Below are 25217 nucleotides of genomic sequence, written 5' to 3' on the forward strand. Positions count from 1 at the left end.
ATATATATAATATATATATATATAAAAAATAAAAGAAATAAAGAAATATATAAAAAAAATATTTTTTTTATAAAAAAAGGGGGGTTGTCATCCCAGGGCCCTGGGGAACTACGGGCCCCTGGGGACCCCCAAACCTCTAAAAAAAAATTGGTTCTTTAATAAAAAATAAAATAAAAATATATTAAAAAAAAATATTTTTTTTATTTAAAAATAAATAAAAAAAGGGGGTTGCCATCTGGGGCCCTGGGGGCCTCTGGGCCCCTGGGAACCCCTAAAAAAATTGTCCCTGTGAAAAGAAAACTCTAAAAAAAACTGGCCCTTTAATAAAAAATAAAATAAAATATATTAAAAAAATATTTTTTTTATTTAAAAATAAATAAAAAAAGGGGGGTTGCCATCTGGGGCCCTGAGGGCCTCCAGGCCCCTGGGAACCCCTAAAAAAAATTGTCCCTTTGAAAAAAAAACCTCTAAAAAAATTGTCCCTTTAATAAAAAATAAAATAAAATATATTAAAAATACATATATTTTTTATTTAAAAATAAATAAAAAAAGGGGGGTTGCCATCTGGGGCCCTGGGGGCCTCCGGGCCCCTGGGAACCCCTAAAAAAAATTGTCCCTTTGAAAAAAAAACTGAAAAAAATTGGCCCTTTAATAAAAAATAAAATATATTAAAAAAATATATTTTTTTTATTTAAAAATAAATAAAAAAAGGGGGGTTGCCATCTGGGGCCATGGGGGCCTCCGGGCCCCTGGGGACATCCGGACCCCTAAAAAAAAAAAAAAAAAGTTTTTTTTTTTTTTTTTTTTTTTTTAAAGGGGGTTTCTTTGGGCCCCCAACAGTGACAGGGCCCTGGGCAGCTGCCCCATTTGCCCTGTGGTAAAGACGGCCCTGATCGGAGGACCCGACTTGGGGTATAGTGCTTTATTTTCTCACATAGGTATTGCGGTGCGATTCCTTGCGTCCATTTGTGGGTGAGGCAGAGGGTCTTGAATGTCACCCGATCCTTTATGGCTAGCCAGTGGAGGGTCCTCATGGCCGTGGAGATTGTTTCCCACGTTTTCTTACCCGCTACCAGTCTGGCTACTGTGTTCTGGACCAATTGTAGACGAGCCATCTGGTATTTCGGTAGCCCTAGGTAGAGGGAGTTTACGTAGTCGAGTCTGGAATTGATGAGTGTTCCCACTACTACTGCTGTGTCTTCTTTTGGGGTGAAGGGGATGAGTCTGCGCAGCAAGCAGAGAAGATAGTGAGATCCGCTGACTACCGATCCTATTTGTGCGTCTATAGTCATGTCTGAGTCAAAGATAACGCCAAGACTTTTTACTTTATTGCTAGGGGTGATGGTTTGTCCAAAGATGGTGGGAGGAACCCAAGTCGTCCTAGAATTAGTCTTCCGGTTTGCGTGTAGAAGGAGCAGTTCTGTTTTGGATCCATTGAGTTTGAGGGAGCTCTCTGTCATCCAGTTATCCATCAATGTCAGGCCCCGTACACACGACCGAGTTTCTCGGCAGAATCCAGCAAGAAACTCGATGGGAGACATATTCTGCCGAGAAACCGAAACGTGTGTACACTTTTCGCCGAGAAACCCGTCAGGAAACTTGTCGAGCCAAATAGAGAGCATGTTCTCTATTTCCGAGTTGGGCAACTCGACGAGTTTTCTGACAGCCGAACAAGGAACTCAACGGGAAAAACGATGTGTTTTGCCCGTCGAGTTTCTCGGTCGTGTGTACGGGGCCTCAGACATTTTTCCAATCCATGATATTGGTCTTTTTTGTTGGTGATGCGGAGATAAAGTTGAGTGTCGTCCGAGTAAGAATGATGGAGCAGGTCATGTTTGCTGATAATTATGAGGAGTGGGCGGAGATAGATGTTGAAGAGCACTGGCACTGGGTACGGGTGCCAATCATGGGCAAGGGCCATCTGAAAGTCTTCCTAGGAGCAGGGAACAGACCTCTTTTTATATATCTAGATCTTCGTACAGCATTGATTTCTAACAATGCTTTTATTGGCATTGGACACACCTCGGATTGTACATGCGCCATTTTTGGGCCTCATGCACAATAGCGTTCAGGTCCATAAAGCAAACATTTGAACAGGTCTGAATATAAACTGTGGTTTTCTGCGTACATTTATCTACCCGATGTTCAGAACGGTTTACATTACAAATGTTGAACTTTGATTACCAAATCTAGAAAAATTTGCATTTGCAGTTCGTTTGGTGATGACTTTGCAGAACCGCATTAAGACGCATGTAAATGGCTTTTTGTGTGTCAAAACTGATCATCTTCTGGGGAAAGTCACTGCCACAAGAGGTGCCTCTCAATTGCCCATCAACACATTCAATGTAGATGGGAAAATCCCTCCTGCAACACTATTGTGTTCTGCCGACGGGGGAACCTTCCCTGCCAGCGGAACACAATGATTACTGCTGTGGGCAATAGCTGCCAATAGTGATCGCATGGGGGGTGGGGAAATCGGACATACTGGTTGTACTGAAATCAATAGATGGATCAACTAAAGTGCAACCAGCCTGCCCATACATGGATAGGATCTCAGCTGGTCCCTGTTGAAGCGGCCAAGATTCGATTAATTTATAGCCAGCATAAGTCCTTTCTATGCTGATGAAACATGTGCAAAGTGACCTCGGCTTTCAGTCTTTCAGAATCGTCTGCGGACATTCTGCACACGTGCTGCTGCTATATTAAAGTGGAGGTTCAGACATCACATGGAGTCGAGCCATCCTACCGACAGAATGCCAGTGTTTTTTTGTTTTTTTTCTCAGCACATACCTCGTTATCACGATTTTCACCCCCCGGCAATCCCGCGGGACTGGGCGTTCCCAAGCACTGCCTGCGATTGACAGGCTTCCGAACGGCGCATACTGCGCGTCACAGGTTGCCGAAAAAACCTGAACGCCGGTGCGGCTCTATACGGCGCCTGCGCACCGACGTTCGGGTTCTGTCGGCAACCTGTGACGCGCAGTATGCGCCGTTCGGAAGCCTGTCAATCACAGGCAGTGCTTGGGAAGGCCCAGTCTGGCGGGATCAGGGCCGTTTGAAGGAATTTGGGGGCCCCAAGCAAAATAGACATGGAGGCCCCACCAACCCCCCCCCCCTCCACATGCACGCACGCAAAGTCTCCCATGTTCTTTTTACTCCCCCCTCCCTCCCTATATTATTTTTACGCCCCCTACTGGGTCCATACCATGTGGAAGGAGATTCAGTTTCCTGTTCCCGGCCGGACTGAAAGGAAGTGAGCACTCAGTGTGCACTTCCTGTCAGTCCGGCCAGGAACAGGAAACTGAATTCCAGCCAGAGTCCGGACTGACAGGAGGAAGGAAGAGGAGCTCAGCCACGCTACAGAGAAGGGGAAGTGACAACTCAAGACAGCAGTGCTGCAGGCTCTCTATAGAGTGCTCAGGCGTCTGCAGCCCTTTTTGGGGCCCCAGGCCAGCTTGGGGCACCAAGCAATTGCTTGGTTTGCCTGCCTTTATAGCGACCGGCCTGCGCGGGATTGCCGGGGAGTGAAAATCGTGATAACGAGGTATGTGCTCAGAAAAAAAAAAAAACACCGGCATTCTGTCGGTAGGATGGCTCGACTCCATGTGATGTCAGAATTTTTTTTGAGGGTGAACCTCCACTTTAATGACATTCTTCGGGAGATACAGACAATAGTGCATGACCAGCGGTGATAATGCTGGCTACATAACGGTGGTGGCCAGTATGGTCCATGTGCTCATGTAAATGTAGCAGTGTGTTGCCACTAGTTACTAACATCCATGCATATTCACCCTGCTGCCAGACATCCATACGTCACACTTGTAGACAATGAAAAGTCTTTTGCTTTGTTTTGTTGTTTTATTTGGGTTGCTGATCCGGCTTCACATTGGCAAATAGTTACTCCTTATCTTCTCAGAACAAAAAATGGTGGACTCTAACCTTGACAGACTTTTTCACCTCAGAACTTCTCCCGCCTCTGCACTCTCCCTGCAGACGTCTACCTCCAGGACACTTCTCCTCCTTCTACCTCCAGGACACTTCTCCTCCTGCACAACACTTCCCTGTCACAGCATTAATCATCCTGTCCCACCATCTTGAGAAGACTAGGCCTCTGAATAATTCCTAACTGAAACTTCTCTTGATGAATCATAGGCCAGGAGCCTGCAGTACCCCTTCTTGATGGCCCTAAACATTTGATTAATAAAGCATACTTGACGATGGACTACTGATCCCAGCAAGCCCGACTTGCAAGTCCTCAGACTGCAGCGACTTGACACCAAACCCCATAGTCTCCCTATTGGTTCTGCACCCAGCTCCCCTGGCATGCCTCTTCCAGATCTCCACTGTGCTTCACTCACCATCTCCTGTGCTGAGTCCTTCTTGAAGGATTTACCCGGATCGTGCGGACCAACTGTTCCTCCAACTCCTGTTCCAGGACACCTCTCCATGACCGTGTAAGGAGAGGCTCCCTCCCAGCTCCACCCCCCCCCCCCCAGATGGGGATGTTTCTCCAGCATGCAGTCTAGCACTCCATATTTCAGTTCACCCAGCCGTCAACCCCCCCCCCAGCAGGATGACTTTGAGAATATGTAAGAGGCCTACCCCCTGCCAATCCTAGTTGGGGATTGGTCAGGGCTCCTCACATGTACTCCATGTCACGCCAACTCTCAGCCCTGCCCCTCTTCCAGAACATTCTCTGAAGGAGGCCCAAGGGAAGGGGCAAGCACGACACTCCACACCAGGGAGAAAGCCTCGCATTACTGTGTGTAGTTACAGACAGAAGAACAGGAAGTGAGGATTTTTCAGAAGAAATAAGGACATTTCAAAATAAAATGGAAGGATGAGGTAAGTGAAGGAGGACTGCACTAAGGTAAAGGAAGCTATTTAGGAAAAAAATGTTTTACATTTACAACCCCTACAACCACTACACATCTGGGGCCATATTCTCAAATAATTTACGCCGGCGTATCAGCAGTCCGATCCTATGTTTAAGTGTATTCTCAAACTGAGATACACTTAAACATGCCTAAGATACGACGGCCTGCGCCGTTATTCTTAGGCTGCAATATTTACGCTGACCGCTAGGTGGCGGTCAGCGTAGAATATGCAAGTGACTAGTCACGCCGATTCTCTAACGTACGCTTGCCCGCCGTAGTGTTTTAACGTAGTTTCCATAAGCGATACGCGGCGTAAAGATGCCCCCTAGGTGGCGTACTCAATGTTAAGTATGGCCGTCGATCCCGCGTCGAAATTTGAAAATTTAACGTCGTTTGCGTAAGTCGTCCGTGAATGGCGCTGGACGCCATTTACGTTACAGTCAAAACAAATGACGTCCGTGAGACGTCATTTAGCGCAATGCACGTCAGGTAATTTACCCGACGGAGCATGCGCATTACGATCGGCGCGGGAGCGCGCCTAATTTAAATGATCCACGCCCCCTATCAGGATCATTTGAATTAGGAGGGCTTGCGCGGGTGGACTTTACGCGACGCCGCCGCAAGTTTACAGGTAAGTGGTTTGGGAATCAGGCACTTGCCACTTAAACTTGTGGCGGCGTAACGTAAAGGACATACGTTCCGCCGCCTCAGATCTTTCAGAATATGCCCCCTAGTACCTACCTAATGGTAGAGGGTGCTACATAAACGTTGGCATGAACATTGGGTATAGTGTACGGGCAGCAGCATCCTGTCTAAATGGCATATGCTTATGTGAATGAGCCCTATATCTGAATCTGAGGCTTCAATGCTGAGCATCTCGAACTACATAAAGCAGAGAGGTATGAGGTGCTACAGATCTCAGTGATTATACAAATGTATGTGCAATCATGGGAGGGGGTGTTGCAGACAACAAGAGATCTATTCTTAATGTGTGTCAAGTGACAGGTACCCTTTACATTGAAATATATATAAAAAACCCTCAAGGTGGCTTGTTTAACCCTTTTGTATCTGTCACTATTATTCCAGCCATTTAGTTTTGAGAGTCGGAAGTCAGTAGTGACACGTGTGTTGCCCAGAAACATGAACGGTCTCGGAGGAGTATTTTATATATAATGCACACGGGTCCTCGGAGGAAACCTGCGAGGATAAAAAATAGAGGCTGCCTCTAATAACCTCTCCTTCAGGAAATGTTAGTCACCTGGCTGTCATTGTGATCCGGTACATTCATAATGTGTAGATCTGTCTGACTTTACCATTCCGGCTTTTTATTTTAAGCCCCTCTTACCTTGGGTTAGGTTGAGGGTAATGTTCCCAAAAACAAAACAAGACATACACCCCCAGCGAATCCAGCATTGTTCTGCGATAATCTGCTTCTGTGTACCCGATCCCATGCCATCATCTTCTCTACAAAGACTTCGGCCCAGATTCACAAAGCACTTACGCCGACGTATAACACGTTACGCCGACGTAAGTGCCAATATGCGCCGGCGTATGTGTGCGGCAGACCCACCAACCAAAATGCGCCTAAAAATAGGCTACACCCAGCCGTCGTATCTTGCACGCGCCGGCGTAGGGTGGGCGCACATATGGGCTGGACGCATGGTGCTGCTCCCATTGATTAGCCATTCAAACATGCAAATGAGGGCAATACGCCGATTCACGAACGTGCGTGTGCCCGGCGCATGGTACACGAGATGCGCGTAAGTTGTACGTCCGGTGTAAAGTTATTCCCCATACATGAGGTGCAACCCGGCAACAGACATGCACAGGTCTGCACCAGGGAACACAAGCCAGCGTATTGTGCGTTGGGACGTGTGTCTGGCTGGGTGTACGTTATGTTCATGGCGTACGTGGTGATCCGACGTAGCTTAGGCAGTTGTGCCGGCGTGGTTGTGAGCAGGCGCAGGGGGGTGCTGTGTATGCGTCCACGTCACGGCGCAGTTCGTGATACGTACCTGTCTGGCGCTCGGCCCATCATTTGCATGGGATCACGCCCACTTCCACCTACGCCGGCGTGCCCCTTCGAAACCTACGCCACTCTGGCGCAGCGTTGGGAGCACTGGCTTGCTGAATGCAATGCTTGCCTCTCCGCGCTACGTTGGCGTGGCGTACATTGTTTGCTCTACGGTGGCGTAATGTGCGCCTTGCTCTCTGTGAATCTGGGCCTTTATGTACACGGGGCGTTCTTACAACCTCTCCTGAATGATTAAACTTGACAGATAGTAACCCACGTTCAAAACTTCTGTTTTGCCACGTTTACATGCCGTGTTTAGCAGTGTTTTGCCGCGTTTGCGACAATAGCCAAAAATAGCCAAAAATTTAAAAACGCCCGTAAACGAAACGCGGCTAAACGCAAGTTACAGCGTTTAGCCGCGTTTGAAAGAGCTTGGCACTTTAAATGCCTCTAAACTCAGCGTCTGAACTCTTTTTTTCATTTTTTTTTTTTTTTGCTTTCCAAAAAAAAGCCTCTTAACGTAACTGCCTAGAAATGACTGCAGCTTTACTTCCTGGTTCCCTATTACGCATGTGCGACTTGCGCGATCCCACTGGTCCCTGCTGTCTTTTGGGACCTGTGTGTCTCCCAGAAGACAGCGGGGGGGGGGGGGGGTTCAGAGTAGGTGCCGGACGTGGCGTAGGTCACCGCAGTGATTTATGCCTGGAAGTAAAAGCAAATTGCCTGTATTATACAGGTATCTGCTCCCTCCCCCCCCCCCCCCCTGAAAGGGGCCAAATGTGACACCGGAGAGGGGGAGGTTTCCTGAAAAGCGGAAGTTCCATTTTTGGGTGGACCTCCGCTTTAAGTTGCAGACGGCCAGGCACATAGCATTGCAACTCAGATAACCAATCGCATTCCTTGTGTCATCTGAAGGAGAAGTGAAGTAATGAGTGCACTTTTCTTTATTTTTTTTATTTTTTTCGGGGAGGAAGTTCTTCAGTGTGTGTGTGATATTTGAACCCCCTTTCTTTTTTTTTTTTTTTGGTGAACAAGCCTTGTACATGCATTGCATCCTATGGGTCTTATGCTGATCATCTCTAGCTACATACAGCGGAGAGGCACGAGGTGCCATAAACCTCAGAGACAAATGAATGCTAAATCATGGGAGTGTTGCATTGAGCAGAATGGTTGTTAATGGTGACAGGTACACTTTTTATGTTAAATTGAAAAAAATAAAAAACCCTCCAAGGTGCCTTTGCATCTGACTCTCTCTATTTCAGCAATTCTGCAGTAATAATAACCATGGCATTGATTGCCCAGCTACTAATTCCTTTCTGGTTCGCTCCAGTCCCCAAATGATGTTGGCAGATCTCTTCTCCATCCAGCACACTGCAGCATTTCTCTGTGTACTGTGCCTTTAAATGGCAATTGTGTTTTACTGAGTCATCTGCAGTGCAACCAAACTCTGCTGCCAGCCCCGCCCCTCCCTGAGCCAGGCTTGCTCCTCATTGGCCAGATGCTCTGTCTGTTAGGAGTGGGGGATGAGAGGTGAGGGTAGTGTGTGTCAGAGGAGAGCAGTGTGTGTGTGAGAGGAGGGGAGCTGATGGCAGGCAGAGATGGTGATGTGTAGGGGCAGCTGTGGTGCCAGGCACTGAGGAGGAGGAGGGCAGGGAGATGTCTCGCTTCTGGTATGGCAAGAAAGCCAGGAAACACCAGGCGTCCAACCACAAGTACTCTCTGGTGAGTGTCCACACTGTCCTCCCCCCTGCTGGCTTTGTTTACATTGCTGCCTGTGTCATGGTCATTAAAAGTTCTGCTCCATTCTGTGTGCTGAGTCCCAGCAAAGGGGGAGAGCGGAGCGATGCAACCCATGGCAACCGCTCCTAGGCTGCGCTGCTTTTCATTGCCATGGGATACGGCACTTTGCAGGTCATTGCTTCAATGAATGAGTCTCAGCAAAGGGGGAGAGCGGAGCGATGCAACCCATGGCAACCGCTCCTAGGCTGCGCTGGCTTTCATTGCCATGGGATACGGCACGTCGCAGGTCATTGCTTCAATGAATGAGTCCATTGGTGGTAACCCCTAGCAACCAGATTTCAGTGATCACTGATTCGGGGCTCACGTGTATGGGGCATGGGAAGCTATATACTTGGGGCGCTGTGCTTATTAGTATTATGTCATATTTATTATATACTGTAGTTATCATTTGTAGTAGTAGTATAATTATTTATAAATTATATAGTTGTTGTTGTTGTTATTGTTATATTATATAGATATTACTATCATTATTGGTAGTAGTAGAATTATTTATTATATAATATAGGTTTTTTTTTTTTTAATCAATTATTAGGACGATTTATATATGGTTAATTGTTATTGTACGCTTTTTTTGCGTATAGGTATTACTATCGTTATGATTATTCTTATAGTATTAATTGTATATTAATAATTATTATAATGCTATTACTAATATTAAACAAGTACGGTAACTAAAATGTCCATATGAGACCCCTTTCACACTGAGGCGCTTTTCAGGCGCTACAAAAATAGCACCTGCAAAGCGCCCTGAAAGAGCGAGCCCCGAGGGCTCTCACACCGGAGCGGTGCGCTGGCAGGACGCTAAAAAAAAAGGTCTCGCTAGCCGCATCTTTGAGGCGCCGTAGGAGCGATGAATACACCGCTCCTAAAGCGCCCCTGCCCATTGAAATCAATGGGCAGCCCCGCCGAACCGCCAGCAAAACGCAACAGCGCTTTAAACCCTTTTTGCGCTGCTAGCAGGGGTTAAAAACGCGCCGCAAAAACAAAGGTAACATTCTGTTAAAAATGGCGGCGCTTTTCCCCCGCCCCCCCCCCCCCCCCCACTGCCCCAGTGTGAAAGGGCTCTTAGAACTACACTGCTGCTGCTAAACGGACATTCAGAGGCAGTTGGGCACTTTTCAACTGCCACTGAACTCATTCAATGTTATCCTATGTACACAGGTTTGTTTATTGTCATTTTTAGGCCGTTGCATTTTTATAGGCCTTTTTTTTTTTTAAGGTAACTCGCGTTTCGTTTTATAGGTGTTTTTCATTTAAGAAAAAATAAAATGCAAACGCCCAAGACGCTGGTAAACTCGGCAAAACGGATGTTTTAACTGCTTGCCGACCAGCGCCTGACTCACGTGCGCGCCTGGCGGGCGCGATCGCCGCCGGGCAACCGCGATCGCCCGTTAGAGCGAGAACCGGGAGCTGTGTGTGTAAACACACAGCTCCCGGTCCTGTCAGGGGGAGAAATGCCTGACCGTCTGTTCATACAATGTATGAACAGCGATCAGTCATTTCCCATATTGAGGCCACCCCCCCTACAGTTAGAACACACCCAGGGAACATACTTAACCCCTTCCTTGCCCCCTAGTGTTAACCCCTTCCCTGCCAGTGGCATTTTTGTAGTAATCAATGCATTTTTATAGCACTGATCGCTATAAAAATGCCAATGGTCCTAAAAATGTGTCCGAAGTGTCCGCCATAATGTCGCAGTACCGAAAAAAATCGCTGATCGACGTTACTAGTAAAAAAAAAAAAATATTAATAAAAATGCCATAAAACCATCCCCTATTTTGTAAATGCTATAACTTTTGCGCAAACCAATCAATAAATGCTTATTGCGATTATTTTTTTGTTTTTTTACCAAAAATATGTAGAAAAATACGTATCGGCCTAAACTGAGGAAAAAATATGTTTTTTTATATATTTTTAGGGATATTTATTATGGTAAAAAAGTAAAAAATATAAAACATTTTCAAAATTGTCGCTCTGTTTTTGTTTATAGCACAAAAACTAAAAACCGCAGAGGTGATCAAATACCACCAAAAGAAAGCTCTTTTTGTGGGGAAAAAAGGACGCCGATTTTGTTTGGGAGCCACGTCGCATGACCGCGCAATTGTCAGTTAAAGCGGAGATTCACCCTAAAAAACATCTATGTACCATTACATGCAGCATACTTGCGTCGGCTACAGTATGCTGGTATTTTTTATTTATTTTTTTATCGCTGTACATACAGTTATATAGTTAATTTTATTTTCTTCCTCCCGCGGTGAATAGGCGTTCCTATGAAGTGGCATAGATGATTGACGTGCCGAAAAGGTGCGTCTAGCGTTCCGAAAATAGCCGACCTGGGACACGGCGCCATACGGCGCCTGCGCACAGACTAGGAGCCGTGCAGAGCTGACTGCGCAGGCGCCGTGTCCCAGATCGGCTATTTTCAGAACGCGTGACACGCCTTTTTCGCACGTCAATCATCTACGCTGCTTCATAGGAACGCCTATTCCCCGCGGGAGGAAGAAAAGAAAATGAACTATATAATGGTAAGTACAGCGATAAAAAAAATAAAAATACCAGCATACTGTAGCTGACGCAAGTATGCTGCATGTAATGGTATATAGATGTTTTAGGGTGAACCTCCGCTTTAAAGCGACGCAGTGCCGAATCGCATCTGTCAAGTTAAGTCGTGGAGATGTTGTAAAAACGTCCCGTGTACATGGAGCCTAAATGTCCAGAGAAAAAGTTCTAACACCTTCCTCATTGTCTAGAAAAATCCACACAGCACCACAGCAAGACCCCTTTCACACTGGGGCCCTTTTTCAGACATTTTGGCGCTAAAAATGGCGCCTGTAAAACGCCTCTCAAGCCACCCCAGTGTGAAAGCCCAAGTGGTTTCACACTGGGGGTGGTGCACTTACAGGATGGGAAAAAAAAAAGTTCTGCAAGCAGCATCTTTGGGGCGGTGCGGGAGCGCTGTATACGCCGCTTCCAAAACGCCCCTGCCCATTGAAAAGCGCTTTGGCAGCACCGTAAAAACGGAAGCTTGCGGGGGGTTAAAAGCGCTCCGCTAGCGGCTGAAAGCACCACTATAACAGCGGTAAAGCGCTGCTAAAACTAGCAGCACTTTACCGCTACTGCCCCAGTGTGAAAGGGCTCTAAAAAAAAAAAAAATCTCTTACCGGACAACGTTGACCCTCAAGTTATATAGTGGTGCACCTTTAAAATGTCTCCCTATAGACTCCCACACTCTCCAGCCTTGGCATTTAACCACTTCAGCCCCAGGACAGGATTTACCCTTGCGGCACCGTACCCAAACAAAATTGATGTCCCTTTTTTTCCCCCACAAATGGAGCATTCGTTAGGTGGTATTTGATCACCTCTGTGGTTTTTATTTTTGGCGATTTTATAAATAAAAAAAAAAAACTAACAATTGTCAAATCTTTTCCTTAGTTTAGGCTGACATGTATTCTTCTACATATTTTTGGTAAAAAAAAAAAAAAAAAACACAATAAGCTTATATTGATTGGTTTGTGCAAAAGTTATGGCGTCTACAAAATAGGTGATAGTTTTATAGCATTTTTTTTTTTTTTTTTACTTGTAATGGTGGTGAACAGCGATTTTTATCGTGACTGTGATATTGCGGCGGACACTTTTGACACTATTTTGGGACCATTGTCATTTTATACAGTGGTCAGTGCTAAAAAAATGCATTGATTACTGTGTAAATGACACTGACAGTGAAGGGGTTAACCAGTAGCGATTAAGGGGGTTAAGTGTGTCCTAAAGACTGATTCTAACTGTGGGGAGGCTGGGCTACCTGTGACACACATTAATTTCTGCTCCCAATTACAGGGAGCAGAAGATCAGTGTCCTGTCACAAGGCAGAACAGGGAAATGCCTTGTTTACAAAGTCACCCCCCCCCCGTTCTGCCTTTCCGTGACACGATCGCGGGACATCTAGGCGGCAGATTCAAAGCAACGTACCTGCACATTGCTTTGCCTGCCCGTGCCATTCTGCTGACATATAGGCAGTCGGCAAACGGTTAAAATCACTTTAAAATCGCATTGAAACAGAGAAATGCAAATTACACCGCAGCAAAATGGTGGCGGCATCCATCGTGATGACGTCCCAAGTCCCACCCTATGCGTTTCGTCACTAGTATATTGTACAGGACAGTGAAATACTCGCCTATTTACAGTATTGCTCACTCACTGGCTTGACAAGCGGGTGTCACTCCCTAGGTGGAACCTTTCCATCAACGAGGCAGTGACCAAAAGGTTACCAGTGTGGAGTATTTTGTTCTTCCTAGCGATGATGAGTAGTTTTTGGAATGGATCCTAATTGGTTGCTATAGGTTACTGCAGTATTAGGAGCTTCTGTATAAAGATTAGTGGAATGTTTCTGTGACCTAATGCACCACAATACGTCTCTTCCAATTATACAAGTGTGAAATAAAAAGCTGTGATGCCTATGTGAAGTATCTAATGTAACAAAATAGTATCTAATGTAACAAAATAGTATCTAATGTAACAAAATAGTATCTAATGTAACAAAATAGTATCTAATGTAACAAAATTGTATATAATGTAACAAAATCCAAGTTGCAGCAAACCTATAAAAGGCAGGAAAACTGGTTGGTTGCTGTTCACGTTACTGAAGGCCAGAGTGAACTTTGTGTTCAGAGGTGAATGGCACACAATCTGCATGTGGCACAGCGGAGCTCATAGGACGTCCTCAGCCAGGCAGTGCAGTTTGTTTGCTCTTTGAGTTGTACTGACAGTTCCTTTTATGGTGACATGACCGTCACTTTTCCTTGTTTTTCATGTCTGGTTTTATCCTCGTAACTAGTATAGTTTATCAAAACACATACCGATCAGGTTCCCCGGGCTAACACTTCTCCGAGATCGGTGACCCAGTCTTTAGCAGAACGTAATGATCAGATCTGACAGACAAGGGAACATATGGGATTTCAACGGCCCATTTTAAGAGAGCAGTAGAAATGGTAACTAGAGGAACATTGAATCTAAATTCACTTTTTTTTTTTTTTTTTTTTATGGCGTAAAGCAAAGTTATGTGGTGCCTGGCGCCCCAAGGCATTAGCGTGAAAGTGGGACATATATCTCAAAAAGTAAAGATTTGCTTTGTGATAAAAACTAGAAGTATTGCACAAAGGCATTCCACTGATTTACCTTTTTTTTTTTTTGTTTATAATTCCTTCTGAAAAATGGTATGAGGGTGCCTATCACTCCCGTGCGGCCGTGCCTGCAACCTCATAGCTGTGTATCTCCAGTGTGAGATCATCAAAAGGACTGCTGCCTCTTGACTGATAGTCTCAGGCCCCATACACACGAGCGAGTTTCTCGGCAGAATTCAGACAGAAACTCGGTCCGAGCCGTATTCTGCCGAGAAACTCGGTCGTCTGTACACTTTTCAGCGAGGAAGCCGACGAGGAACTCGTCGGGCCAAATAGAGAACATGTTCTCTATTTTCTCGTTAGTCAATGGGAAAAGTCGGCCCGCCGAGATCCTCGGCAGCTTCAACACTGAACTCGACGAGGAACTCGATGTGTTTGGCACTTCGAGTTCCTCGGTCGTGTGTACGGGGCCTTAGAAGTAAGATTTGGTGTTTTACTAGTGTGCTGCTCACTGTCCACCTTGCTGGAGGTTCTGAAGTGAGGAAGCAAAGCCCTGCCACTATCAAAATGCAGAACAAGACATGGTACTTCAGTAATGGGGAAAGATCAGCTGCAGGAAGACCATGGCAAGAATGCTGGTCGTTAGTCCGCCTTTTCCTGACTCTTTTTGGCACAGCTTCTACGGTTTGCCGCCTCCACTGGAGATTGGTTATAGAGGTCTATGATTAAGCCCAGATGGGCAGGGTCAAATGCGTCAGAAAATGTGGTCACCTTACATTGGCAGCAAGAAAGCCATCCTCATACCACCTAAAATGATCAATAATGGCATGTTGGCTCTGCCAAGAGACGCTGGCACCAGAGCTATGCAGGAACCATCCAATAGGAGGTCAATCTATCACAGATCAGCCTCTGGGGGAACCCTGGTTGAGAATGGCTGGTCTGTCGGAATCATCCCAGAGCATTCATGACACCAAAGCCCCTTTCACATGGTTACCTCCGCTTAATAGAATCTGCTTGCCCAGCAGGGGGTTTGCTCTGCGAATCCCCGCTTAACAAGTGGACGACAGGTCTGTGTCCGCTCCTCTATGGGGAATTTAGATGAAAATGGACCACGTGTCTGTTTTCCATCCGATCCGCCAGACAGTTGTAAAATAGGACCACCATCCGTCTGTTTTTGGAGGATCGGATGGCGGCAGGTTCTTGCTGGCATTTGCCTGAAAAACTGACAGACAGACCTGATTGGACAGCCCGTGTGAAAGGGCCCTAAAGGAGTAAATGATCTCTGCATGTAACAACCTTAGTTCTGCTTTATTAACAAATGTTTAACATTCTTGTATTCGGCGTATACATAAATGTTGCATAGGTCAAGGCTGTCACTCTGAGCATTATCGGTCCCTTCCACATGGGGACGGATCCATCAGCAGCGTCCGCCATTTCAGCGGGAGATCTCTCCATCGATCTCCACTGAGCCAGCGACTGACAGGTCCCTCTCTGCTGACTGAGCGGGGAGGGGCTTGTCGAGCACCGCTGTTTGTCTATGGAGAGATCAGACAAAACGGTCAGCATGTCTGTTTTCATCAGATCTCAATCGATCCGATCCGCCATAGGTGGATGGTGACATATCGCCATACGTCTGATTTTATCGTATTGGATGTCGGTGGACGTGGTAACCTCTGACATCCAACACTCCAAAGACTTGTATGGAGCGCCCGTTCAGGTCCGCCGAATAAACTGACAGGTGGTCCTGAACAGTTCGCCGTGTGAAAGGGGCCTTAACAGTAATAAAACTTTTATTTACATTTTGACCATGGATCCAGACTTTTGCGACACACTATTCCAACAAATCTGTCCTGCACATCTGGGGTTAGTGGCTTCTGGTCATGTTAGAGTTAAAGTGGATGTAAACCCACTCTCATCCTTTCTAAGCTACTGCCATGGTGCTGATCTATAAGGATATAGATGCCTCCTGCATGTATCCCTACCTGTCAAATGTCTCCCCTCTGTCTGTTATAAGAACTGAAAAACTGCAGATTCTGTGGGTGGGTCTGTTGTCTGGAGCTCGGTGGGTGGAGTCGTGATGTCAGTAGACTCCCCGCCCTCCTCTACACTCCCCTTGTCAACATGCATTTTATTATTAGTAATTAGCGGGTTTCTTTAATCAATATTGGTATTGCTAGATGTTGTTTTTTTTTTTTTTTTTTTTTTTAACTAGCATTCAGCAAGCTGTGCCTTGTATTGTACAAAACTACAATCTTATCAGCCTGAAAAGTAGCTTCTGGAGAAGTCCATCGACTCTAAGAGTTACAATGCTACGTTTGAAAATCTCCGCACCATGGGAGTTTTCCAGAGAGAATTCCCACGCTCAGAACTTTGGCCGTTTAATAAATAGCTTAGAATTCCCAAGCAGTCATTACTTAAAAAGCCCATAAACACATTTGCAAATGTATCTGACGCAGAGCTGAAAGGAAAGCCTTTATGTGAAGGATTAATTGTATGGATAGGCAGGAGGGAATAGGCTTGTAGAAAAGGAGCGTGTGTTATCAGCAGTTTGCAAGTTGTGTAAGGAAACCGCAGCTCCATCTATGGCCGCCTAAGTTTGGTGCAAAGTTTCACTTCCTATTGATGTCCTCTGTGTCTGCTGGCTCCTCTCCAGACAGAAGCATGCACATTGATTAAACTGTGTTCAGCCTATGCAAAGGTCAACCCCCTGGTCAAGTGGCAGTTCTCTCGTACATAGGCACCCAGGTCCCCTTCACACCTGAGCTTGAAGTTCTAATAACACTGGCCTAGATTCAAGAAGCAATTGCGTCTGCGTAACCATAGTTACGCAGCGCAATTGCTTACTTGCGCCAGCGTTACGAATGCTCCTGATTCAGGAACCTCGTTACGCCAACGGCAGCCTAAGATATGACTAGCATAAGGCTCTTATGCCAGTCATATCGTAGGCTGCATTCTTACGTTGGCCGCTAGGGGGCATTCCCGTAGTGGTCAGCGTATAGTATGCAAATTGCATACTAACGCCGATTCACAACCCTACGCGAGCCCTGCGTACGCAGTTTAAGTTGTTTGCGCACTTCGGGTTTCGCGTAAGGCTGCTCCTGCTAATAGCAGGGGCAGCCAATGCTACGTATACCCGTCGTTCCCGCGTCGCGAAATTTACGTTGTTTGCGTAAGTGAATCGTGAATGGCGCTGGACGCCATTCACGTTCACTTTGAAGCAAATGACGTCCTTGCGACGTCATTTTCCGCAATGCACTTCGGGAAAGTTTCCCGACGGAGCATGCGCGCTACGCTCGGTGCGGGAAAGTGCCTAATTTAAATGATTCCCGCCCCCTACAGGATCATTTACATTAGGCGCCCTTACGCCGGGCATTTTTGAGGAGCGCCCACGCAAATTACGTGGCTACTGCTTCGTGAATGAAGCGTAGCGCAGTTAATTTGCGGGGGCGCAGGGCAAAAACGGGACGCTGCGCCTCCGTAAGGAGTGCGCAACGGTACCTGAATCTACCCCACAATTTTTTTTTTGTGCGGAGGCGTAACGTAAATAGGATACTGTACGCCCGCACAAAGATGCACGCTTCTACGTGAATCCGGGCCATAGTGTGTAGATCTGTCTGACTTTACCAAATGTGCACTTTTTAAATGATTCATGACTATGGTATCACATAATATGCCCTTTTCTGCTAAGACCCACCCCTTTTACTCTTACTCCCACTCTACTATATATATATATATATATATATATATATATATATATATATATATATATATATATATATACATATACATATATACACCTGAGAAAACAACCGTTTTAACCCTACTAGTGCTGGACTTTGCAGGCACCATTAACACTACTTGTAACCATTCTAACATTTTGGGCACTGAGGTACCTAACCTCTGGTCATAGGCCTCAAGCTGGCTCAGAGACGAACACTGACCGCAGTGCCCCCATTAACCAACCTCCCAGCTACACTTGGTAAACTGGCAACTAACACCCGCTTCAGAACCCATACCCCCTCTGGGTAATGGCATCCATCTTTGGGGTAATTTCTTCTCCTGCAAAGTCCAAACACCCGCCACCGCCACGACATCGTAACTTCGCACCTGTAATGGAGAGACAAAAACAAGGAAAGCACCCAAAACAAACCAACTATCGCATAGCTTACAATTACCATACCAGCAAACAAAACCCGTCACCAAAATAAAACAAAGGGAGGGTGGGTGGGAAACCTTTCTTCCCATGTGTGTTAACCCGGGAACGAGGGGAGGAGGAATTTATAACCTCTCCTCCCCTCCACACTGCCCTCTCCTGACCACTCCCATCGACCAGGCAAGGGTTTTCTGTTAACCCTGTCATGGCCGGCCCTCCGCCTATTGCAGCTTCTGTCTTCTGCTCCGGGCCTCACTGGCTTTTTATTTTAAGCCCCTCTTACCTTGGGTTAGGTTGAGAGTAATGTTCCCAAAAACAAAACAAAACATACCCCCCAGCGAATCCAGCATTGTTCTGCGATAATTTGCTCCTGTGTACCCGATCCCATGCCATCCTCTTCTCTAATGCCGCGTACACACGATCGTTTTTGGGCATGAAAAAAAAACGTTGTTTTTCAGCATGTCCAAAAAACGAAGTTTTTCCAACTTCATCATTAAAAACGATGTTGCCCACACACCATCGTTTTTGAAAAATGATGAACAAAGTGCAGTGACGTACAACACGTACGACGGCGCTATAAAGGGGAAGTTCCAATGCGGATGACGCCTCCCTTGGGGCTGTATTAGCTGATTCCTTGTTAGTAAAAGACGATTCGCGATTTTCTGTCTGTTACAGCGTGATGAATGTGCTTACTCCATTATGAATGGTAGTTTTACTTCCCGTCTCATAACTTGCTTCTGAGCATGCGCGTTTTTTTTACACCGTTTATGCCCACACACGATCATTTTTTACAACCCGAAAAACGACATTGTTTATAACTACGTTAAAAAATGCAGCATGTTCAAATTATTATTATTTTTTTTTTCGTTTTTCAGAACCTGAAGAATTATGTGAAGCACGATCATTTTAAATGACGTTTTTGAAAAACAACGTTTTTTTCATGCTGAAAAATGATTGTGTGTACACGGCATTAGGCTCTATTCACACCTTCGTAACTGTGTGTAATTGGAATTCCCACTCATGATTATGTTCAGCGATTTGCATGTGATTTTGCGTGTTATAGCGGGCCAGTCCGTTCACTGAAATGGGCTGCCCTACACGCCTTTGTCAACCAAAATAAAGCACCTAATCCTTTTTCGGGCAACAAGCTTTGCTCAATTTTGAAAGGTTTTCTACAAGACAATCGGCATGTGATTTACAATCGTGTTGATTCTGCCCGTGAATCCAATTAATGAAGTGTGAATGGAGCCTGATCGCGCTGCTCAGGTGTGAATGCAGATGGCAACTCTTGACTTTCTCAGGTTTGCTATGTAAACTACTTCCAAATAATGTTGTCTTTAAGGATAATCTCCTTGGTCTTTCTCTAATGCCGTGTACACACGACCGTTTTTCGGGTTCTAAAAAATTACGTTTTTAAGGGTCTAGAAAAAAACATGTTTTTTTCAACCCGATCATTAATACGGCCTTGCCTACACATGATCGTGGAAAAAAAATGCTCTAGCAAAGCGCCGTGATGTACGACGGCACTATAAAGGGGAAGTTCCATTCAGATAACGTCACCCTTTTAGCTGATTTCGTGTTAGTAAAAGACGATTTGCGCTTTTCTGTCTGTTACAGCGTGATGAATGTGCTTACTCCATTTCAAACGGTAGTTTTACCAGAACGAGCGCTCCTGTCTCATAACTTGCTTCTGAGCATGCGCAGATTTTTCACCTTGTTAAAGCCCACACACGATCATTTTTTACAACCTTAAAAACGACAACGTTAAAAACGTCGTGAAAAAAATAGAGTATGTTCGAAAACAAATTTGGCCATTTTTTAGAACCCGAAAAATGCTCTGAAGCCCACACAGGATCGTTTTTAATGACATTAAAAAAAACGTCATTTTTTAGAATGCGGCATTAGTGTTGCTCCTTTCTTCATCTTGACTTAAAGCAGGGGTTCCGCGGCCAAACTTATTTTTTTTTTTTTTTCGCGTTAAATTTTTTTTAAATTGTGAAAGATAGTGTTACGCCGAGTAAATTGATACCGAACATGTCACGCTTCAAAATTGCGTCCGCTCATGGAATGGCGACAAACTTTTACCCTTTAAAATCTCCATAGGCAACGTTTAAGAAATTCTACAGGTTGCATGTTTTGAGTTACAGAGGATGTCTAGGGACAGAAATATAAATAAATGGTGATTCTGCGCAACATATCACACTAATGGAATAGTGATATCACATAAACAAGATAAATGTAAGAGCTGACAAATAATCAGCATATAGTATTAAATGCAAAGAGAATAGTGAGTCCAAATATAAATATATATATACTCAAATAGTGAATAGTGAGTCCAAAATATATAATACTCATAAGGCGAATGTGCAAAAATATATAAATATTGTGCAAAAAAACCGGAATGGAAGTTCAATCCCAATAGTAAACACAAATCAGCTGTCAGGGCAGATATTCTGAATGCACTGGATGAAGGTGAGCACCAGCTCTATGGTGTGAGTGCACGGCCGTGCGATAGAAGATAAACCAGATCCCTGGCTGAGCTCCCGGGACTCTTACCTCTCAGCCCTCCTAAATGGGCATTGATGTACAGGTCACTCGCAGCCTTCTATGGGTGGTCCCTGATGTTCCCTCTCTTGATCTGTAAGTATCCTCTACACACGTTTTCTATTGCCGAGCTCTAGAGTGGTTTATGCCCCCTCTAGTATGTCTGATGTCCATTAGATCACGGTCTACAAGAAAATGGCCGCGATGAGACTTCCTGTTTTTCGGTTATATAAACAACAGCCACATTACCAATCAGATTCCCCAGACGAAGACACGTGGTGTCGTAACGCGTAGGAATTGGAGGACGTACACCCGGAGTGACGTAAGCTGGCGATTCAAACGCCGCCTGTTTGTTTCCTCGTTGCACTTTTATTTTTCTTTTAATGTAAGTGCAGGTTTTTCCTCAATAAACATATTTTACCTGCACCAAACGTTACCTCACTATGGGAGTCCCCTCTCTCTCTCTCTTATAACCCACATCATCCATCTGGTTTCGAGGAGCATCTGTCCCAATTAAGGAAGGATCCATCAGATCAAGAGAGGAAACATCAGGGACCACCCATAGAAGGCTGCGAGTGACCTGTACATCAATGCCCATTTAGGAGGGCTGAGAGGTAAGAGTCCCGGGAGCTCAGCCAGGGATCTGGTTTATCTTCTATCGCACGGCCGTGCACTCACACCATAGAGCTGGTGCTCACCTTCATCCAGTGCATTCAGAATATCTGCCCTGACAGCTGATTTGTGTTTACTATTGGGATTGAACTTCCATTCCGTTTTTTTTGCACAATATTCTTTATATATTTTTGCACATTCGCCTTATGAGTATTATATATTTTGGACTCACTATTCACTATTTGAGTATATATATATTTATATTTGGACTCACTATTCTCTTTGCATTTAATACTATATGCTGATTATTTGTCAGCTCTTACATTTATCTTGTTTATGTGATATCACTATTCCATTAGTGTGATATGTTGCGCAGAATCACCATTTATTTATATTCCTGTTTTATGTCATGTAAACATAATTAGGTTTTGCTGCACTATATATTTTTGGTGGATTCACTCATTTAGGATCCATTTTAGCGCAAAAGCACTTTTCACTTTATCCAATGTCTAGGGACAGAATTATTGCTCTCGCTCTACCAATCGCGGCGATACCTCACATGTGTGGTTTGAACACCGCTTTCATATGTGGGCGCTACTCACGTATGCGCTTGCTTCTGCACGCGAGCTCGGCGGGATGGGGCGCGTTCCTTCTCCTAACTTTTTTAGCTGGCTCTTAGGTTCCAAGCAAATTTGTCAAGCCCTGGTTTGTTCATACTTTCTCAGTAAAAAAATAACGGACCCTGATCAGATTGTCTAAAGTATGTGTGTCTGTATGCCTGCGAGATGAGGACCTTATGGTGACCATGCATGCTTTGATAAATGATTGATTTCTTTTCCAATTGATCTCTAGTTCGATTTAATATAATACACAAGGAAGTGGATTTCAATCGATAGCTGGAAATACGATTGTAAGTTATTGATTGCGTCTCTGTTTCCACCATACAAATTCAGTAATATTACATTCTGGCTGATTGACTCAGTTTTATCTAAAACCACTCGACTAGGAAGTCACGGCTATTTGATTGTTTCCCATTTTTAATCACTTTGGTTGAATTGCACTTATAATAATATGAAAGTGCGAATGGCCACCTTTAGATTATAAGCTCCTTGAGGGCAGCGACTAATGTGAATGTACAGTATGGAAGCTGCTGCATATATTGTCAGGACTATATAATAGGAATATGCTTTTCATTGAAGTCAGGTTAAGCTGTAATGTAAGCAATTGGTTCTAACCCATTCGCCTATAAAATATGTCATTGCTGCATAGTAATTGTGGAGAGTTCATGTTTTAGTTGAAGGGATGTAAATATTAAAACATGAAAGCTGTGAAATGCAATTCCAGCACTGGCAGCGGAATGACAATTGCTGTGTGCAGAATCCAATAATCTTCTCTTGATTGTTTGAAAGGCCGGAGCATTTCATGGATGATGGTGATCAGTGAAAGGCCGGAGCATTGCATGGATGATGGAGATCAGTGAAAGGCCGGAGCATTGCATGGATGATGGAGATCAGTGAAAGGCCGGAGCATTGCATGGATGATGGAGATCAGTGAAAGGCCGGAGCATTGCATGGATGATGGTGATCAGTGAAAGGCCGGAGCATTGCATGGATGATGGTGATCAGTGAAAGGCCGGAGCATTGCATGGATGATGGAGATCAGTGAAAGGCCGGAGCATTGTATGGATGATGGAGATCAGTGAAAGGCCGGAGCATTGTATTGATGATGGTGATCAGTGAAAGGCCGGAGCATTGCATGGATGATGGAGATCAGTGAAAGGCCGGAGCATTGTATGGATGATGGTGATCAGTGAAAGGCCGGAGCATTGTATGGATGATGGTGATCAGTGAAAGGCCGGAGCATTGCATGGATGATGGAGATCAGTGAAAGGCCGGAGCATTGCATGGATGATGGAGATCAGTGAAAGGCCGGAGCATTGTATGGATGATGGTGATCAGTGAAAGGCCGGAGCATTGCATGGATGATGGAGATCAGTGAAAGGCCGGAGCATTGTATGGATGATGGTGATCAGTGAAAGGCCGGAGCATTGCATGGATGATGGAGATCAGGGGAATGAGTTACTTCCTTAGATCTGTTGGGGACTCTCACAGTGAAATCTTCTTTCCTCTGTTCTCAGGATTGCTGGCCGCTCCCCTTCACCATTCAGGCGTTCACATTTATTTCTTTATGTTTTCAGGAGTATAGAATAAGCATATCGATCAGGGTTACAGGGACTACAGTAATGACCAGAGCAGATGTGCAGACCTAGGATCCCCATTCCAAGATATGGGTTTTGTTCACACTGCTGTAGTCTCCCTGATTCCCTATAAGACATGGGTTTGGTTTATACCGCAGCAGTCTCGTCAAGTCTGTGTGAGATATAGGGCCCTTATGAGACTACTGCCGTGTAAACAAAACCCATTAAAAGTTTTGTCCATTCCGCTGTGGACTCATCAGCTTCCCTATGAGATAAGCAGTGCAGTGGTCTCATCAAGTCTGAGATGTGGGTTTAGGTCAGGGATCGACAAATCCCAGGCGCCAGGTCGCCATGGCGACTAGAAATAGTGTCCTGGCGACTTGGCTTGGAAGGTGGGCAAAAAAAAAAAAAAAATTGTGAGCCGGTGCCATCTGGTGGTGGCCGTTGGTATTACAAGTTAAGTATTACAAGTTAAACAGCAATTCTAATGTAATTTTTCACTGCCATCTTTTTCCCTCTAATTAGAACCCCCAAACATTATATATATATTTTTTATCCTAACACCCTAGAGAATAAAATGGCGATCGTTGCAATACTTTCTGTCACGCCGTATTTGCACAGCTGGAGTATCCTGTTTCTCCGTGCGCCCCCACCTCCCCTGCCGCGCGATCGGATACGCCGCGTAAGTGCACAGATGCGCCGTAAGTTTCCTACGCCGTCGGAGCCTGGGCGCATATTTACGCTGGCCTCAAGGGGCGCTTCCATTGATTTACGAGTTGAATATGCAAATGACCGAGTTACGCCGATTCACGAACGTACTTGCGCCCATCGCAGTAGTATACGCCGTTTACGTAAGGCGTACGTCCGGCGTAAAGTTATTGCACCTATAGGAGGCGCATCCCATGCAAAGGTATGGACGATGGAACAGCCGCCATATTTTACGTCGTTTACGTAAGTCGTACGTGAATGGGGCTGGGTGCAGGTTAAGTTCACGTCGTAGGCATTGAGCCGTCGTATCTTAGGGAGTAAATTCAACGTGATTCTGAGCATGCATGCGCCGTTCGTTCGGCCCATCATTTGCATGGGGGTCAAGCTTCATTTAAATGGATCACGCCCACTTCCTTCCTACTTTGAATTAGGCTTACGCCGGCGCAACGTTGGGAGCGAGTGCTTTGTGAATACTGTTCTTGCCTCTCAATGTTACGTTGGCGTAGCCCATATGAGATTCGCTACGCCCGCACAAATATACGCCGCTCTATGTGAATCCGGGCCTAATATATATTTTTTATTCTAACACCCTAGAGAATAAAATGGCGGCCGTTGCAATACTTTCTGTCCCACCGTATTTACACAGCTTTTTTGGGAAAAAAATTAAACACCAGTAACGGTAGCCCAATTTTTTTTTTATGTTGTGAAAGATAATGTTAGATTGAGTAAATTGATACCCAACATGTCACGCTTCAAAATTCCATCCGCTCGTGGAATGGCGACAAACTTTTACCCTTTTAAAATCTCCATAGGCGAAGTTTAAAAATTCTACAGGTTACATGTTTTGAGTTAAGAGGAGGTCTAGGGCTAGAATTATTGCTCTTGCTCTACCAATCGCGGTGATACCTCACATGTGTGGTTTGAACACCGCTTTCATATGCGGGTGCTGCTCACTTTTGCGTTCGCTTCTGTGCGCGAGCTCGGCGGTGCGAGGTGCGTTCCTGGCTCCTAACTTTTTTTGCTGGCTCCTAGATTCCAAGCAATTTGTCAAGCCCTGCCCTAATGAGATATGGGTTTTGTTTATACTACGGTCATCTCATCAAGTCCCTATGAGATATGGGTTTAGTGTACCCTGCAATGGTTTCGGGTCCCTATAAGAGATGATTTTGTTCATACTGCAGTAGTCTCATCAAGC

The 25217-nt window shown here is 45.2% G+C and overlaps 1 protein-coding gene across 4 annotated transcripts in view; it reads left to right on the top strand.

Moving 5' to 3' along the window:
* Positions 1-25217, top strand: part of OXR1 (oxidation resistance 1) — a 199356-nt gene that overhangs the window by 120068 nt on the left and 54071 nt on the right. Inside the window, exon 1 of one of the 4 annotated variants that reach the window (XM_040354847.1) lies at positions 8274-8613. The exons of 2 other annotated variants lie outside the window; for them this stretch is intronic. In XM_040354847.1, the coding sequence (XP_040210781.1) occupies positions 8548-8613 (66 nt within the window). In that variant the 5' untranslated portion in view covers positions 8274-8547. Of the gene's footprint in view, positions 1-8273; positions 8614-25217 lie in introns of those variants that run through there. One more of the 4 variants, XM_040354846.1, reaches the window with a different exon arrangement.

The sequence above is a fragment of the Rana temporaria genome, chromosome 5 (assembly GCF_905171775.1).
Source record: "Rana temporaria chromosome 5, aRanTem1.1, whole genome shotgun sequence".
Taxonomy (NCBI): domain Eukaryota; kingdom Metazoa; phylum Chordata; class Amphibia; order Anura; family Ranidae; genus Rana; species Rana temporaria.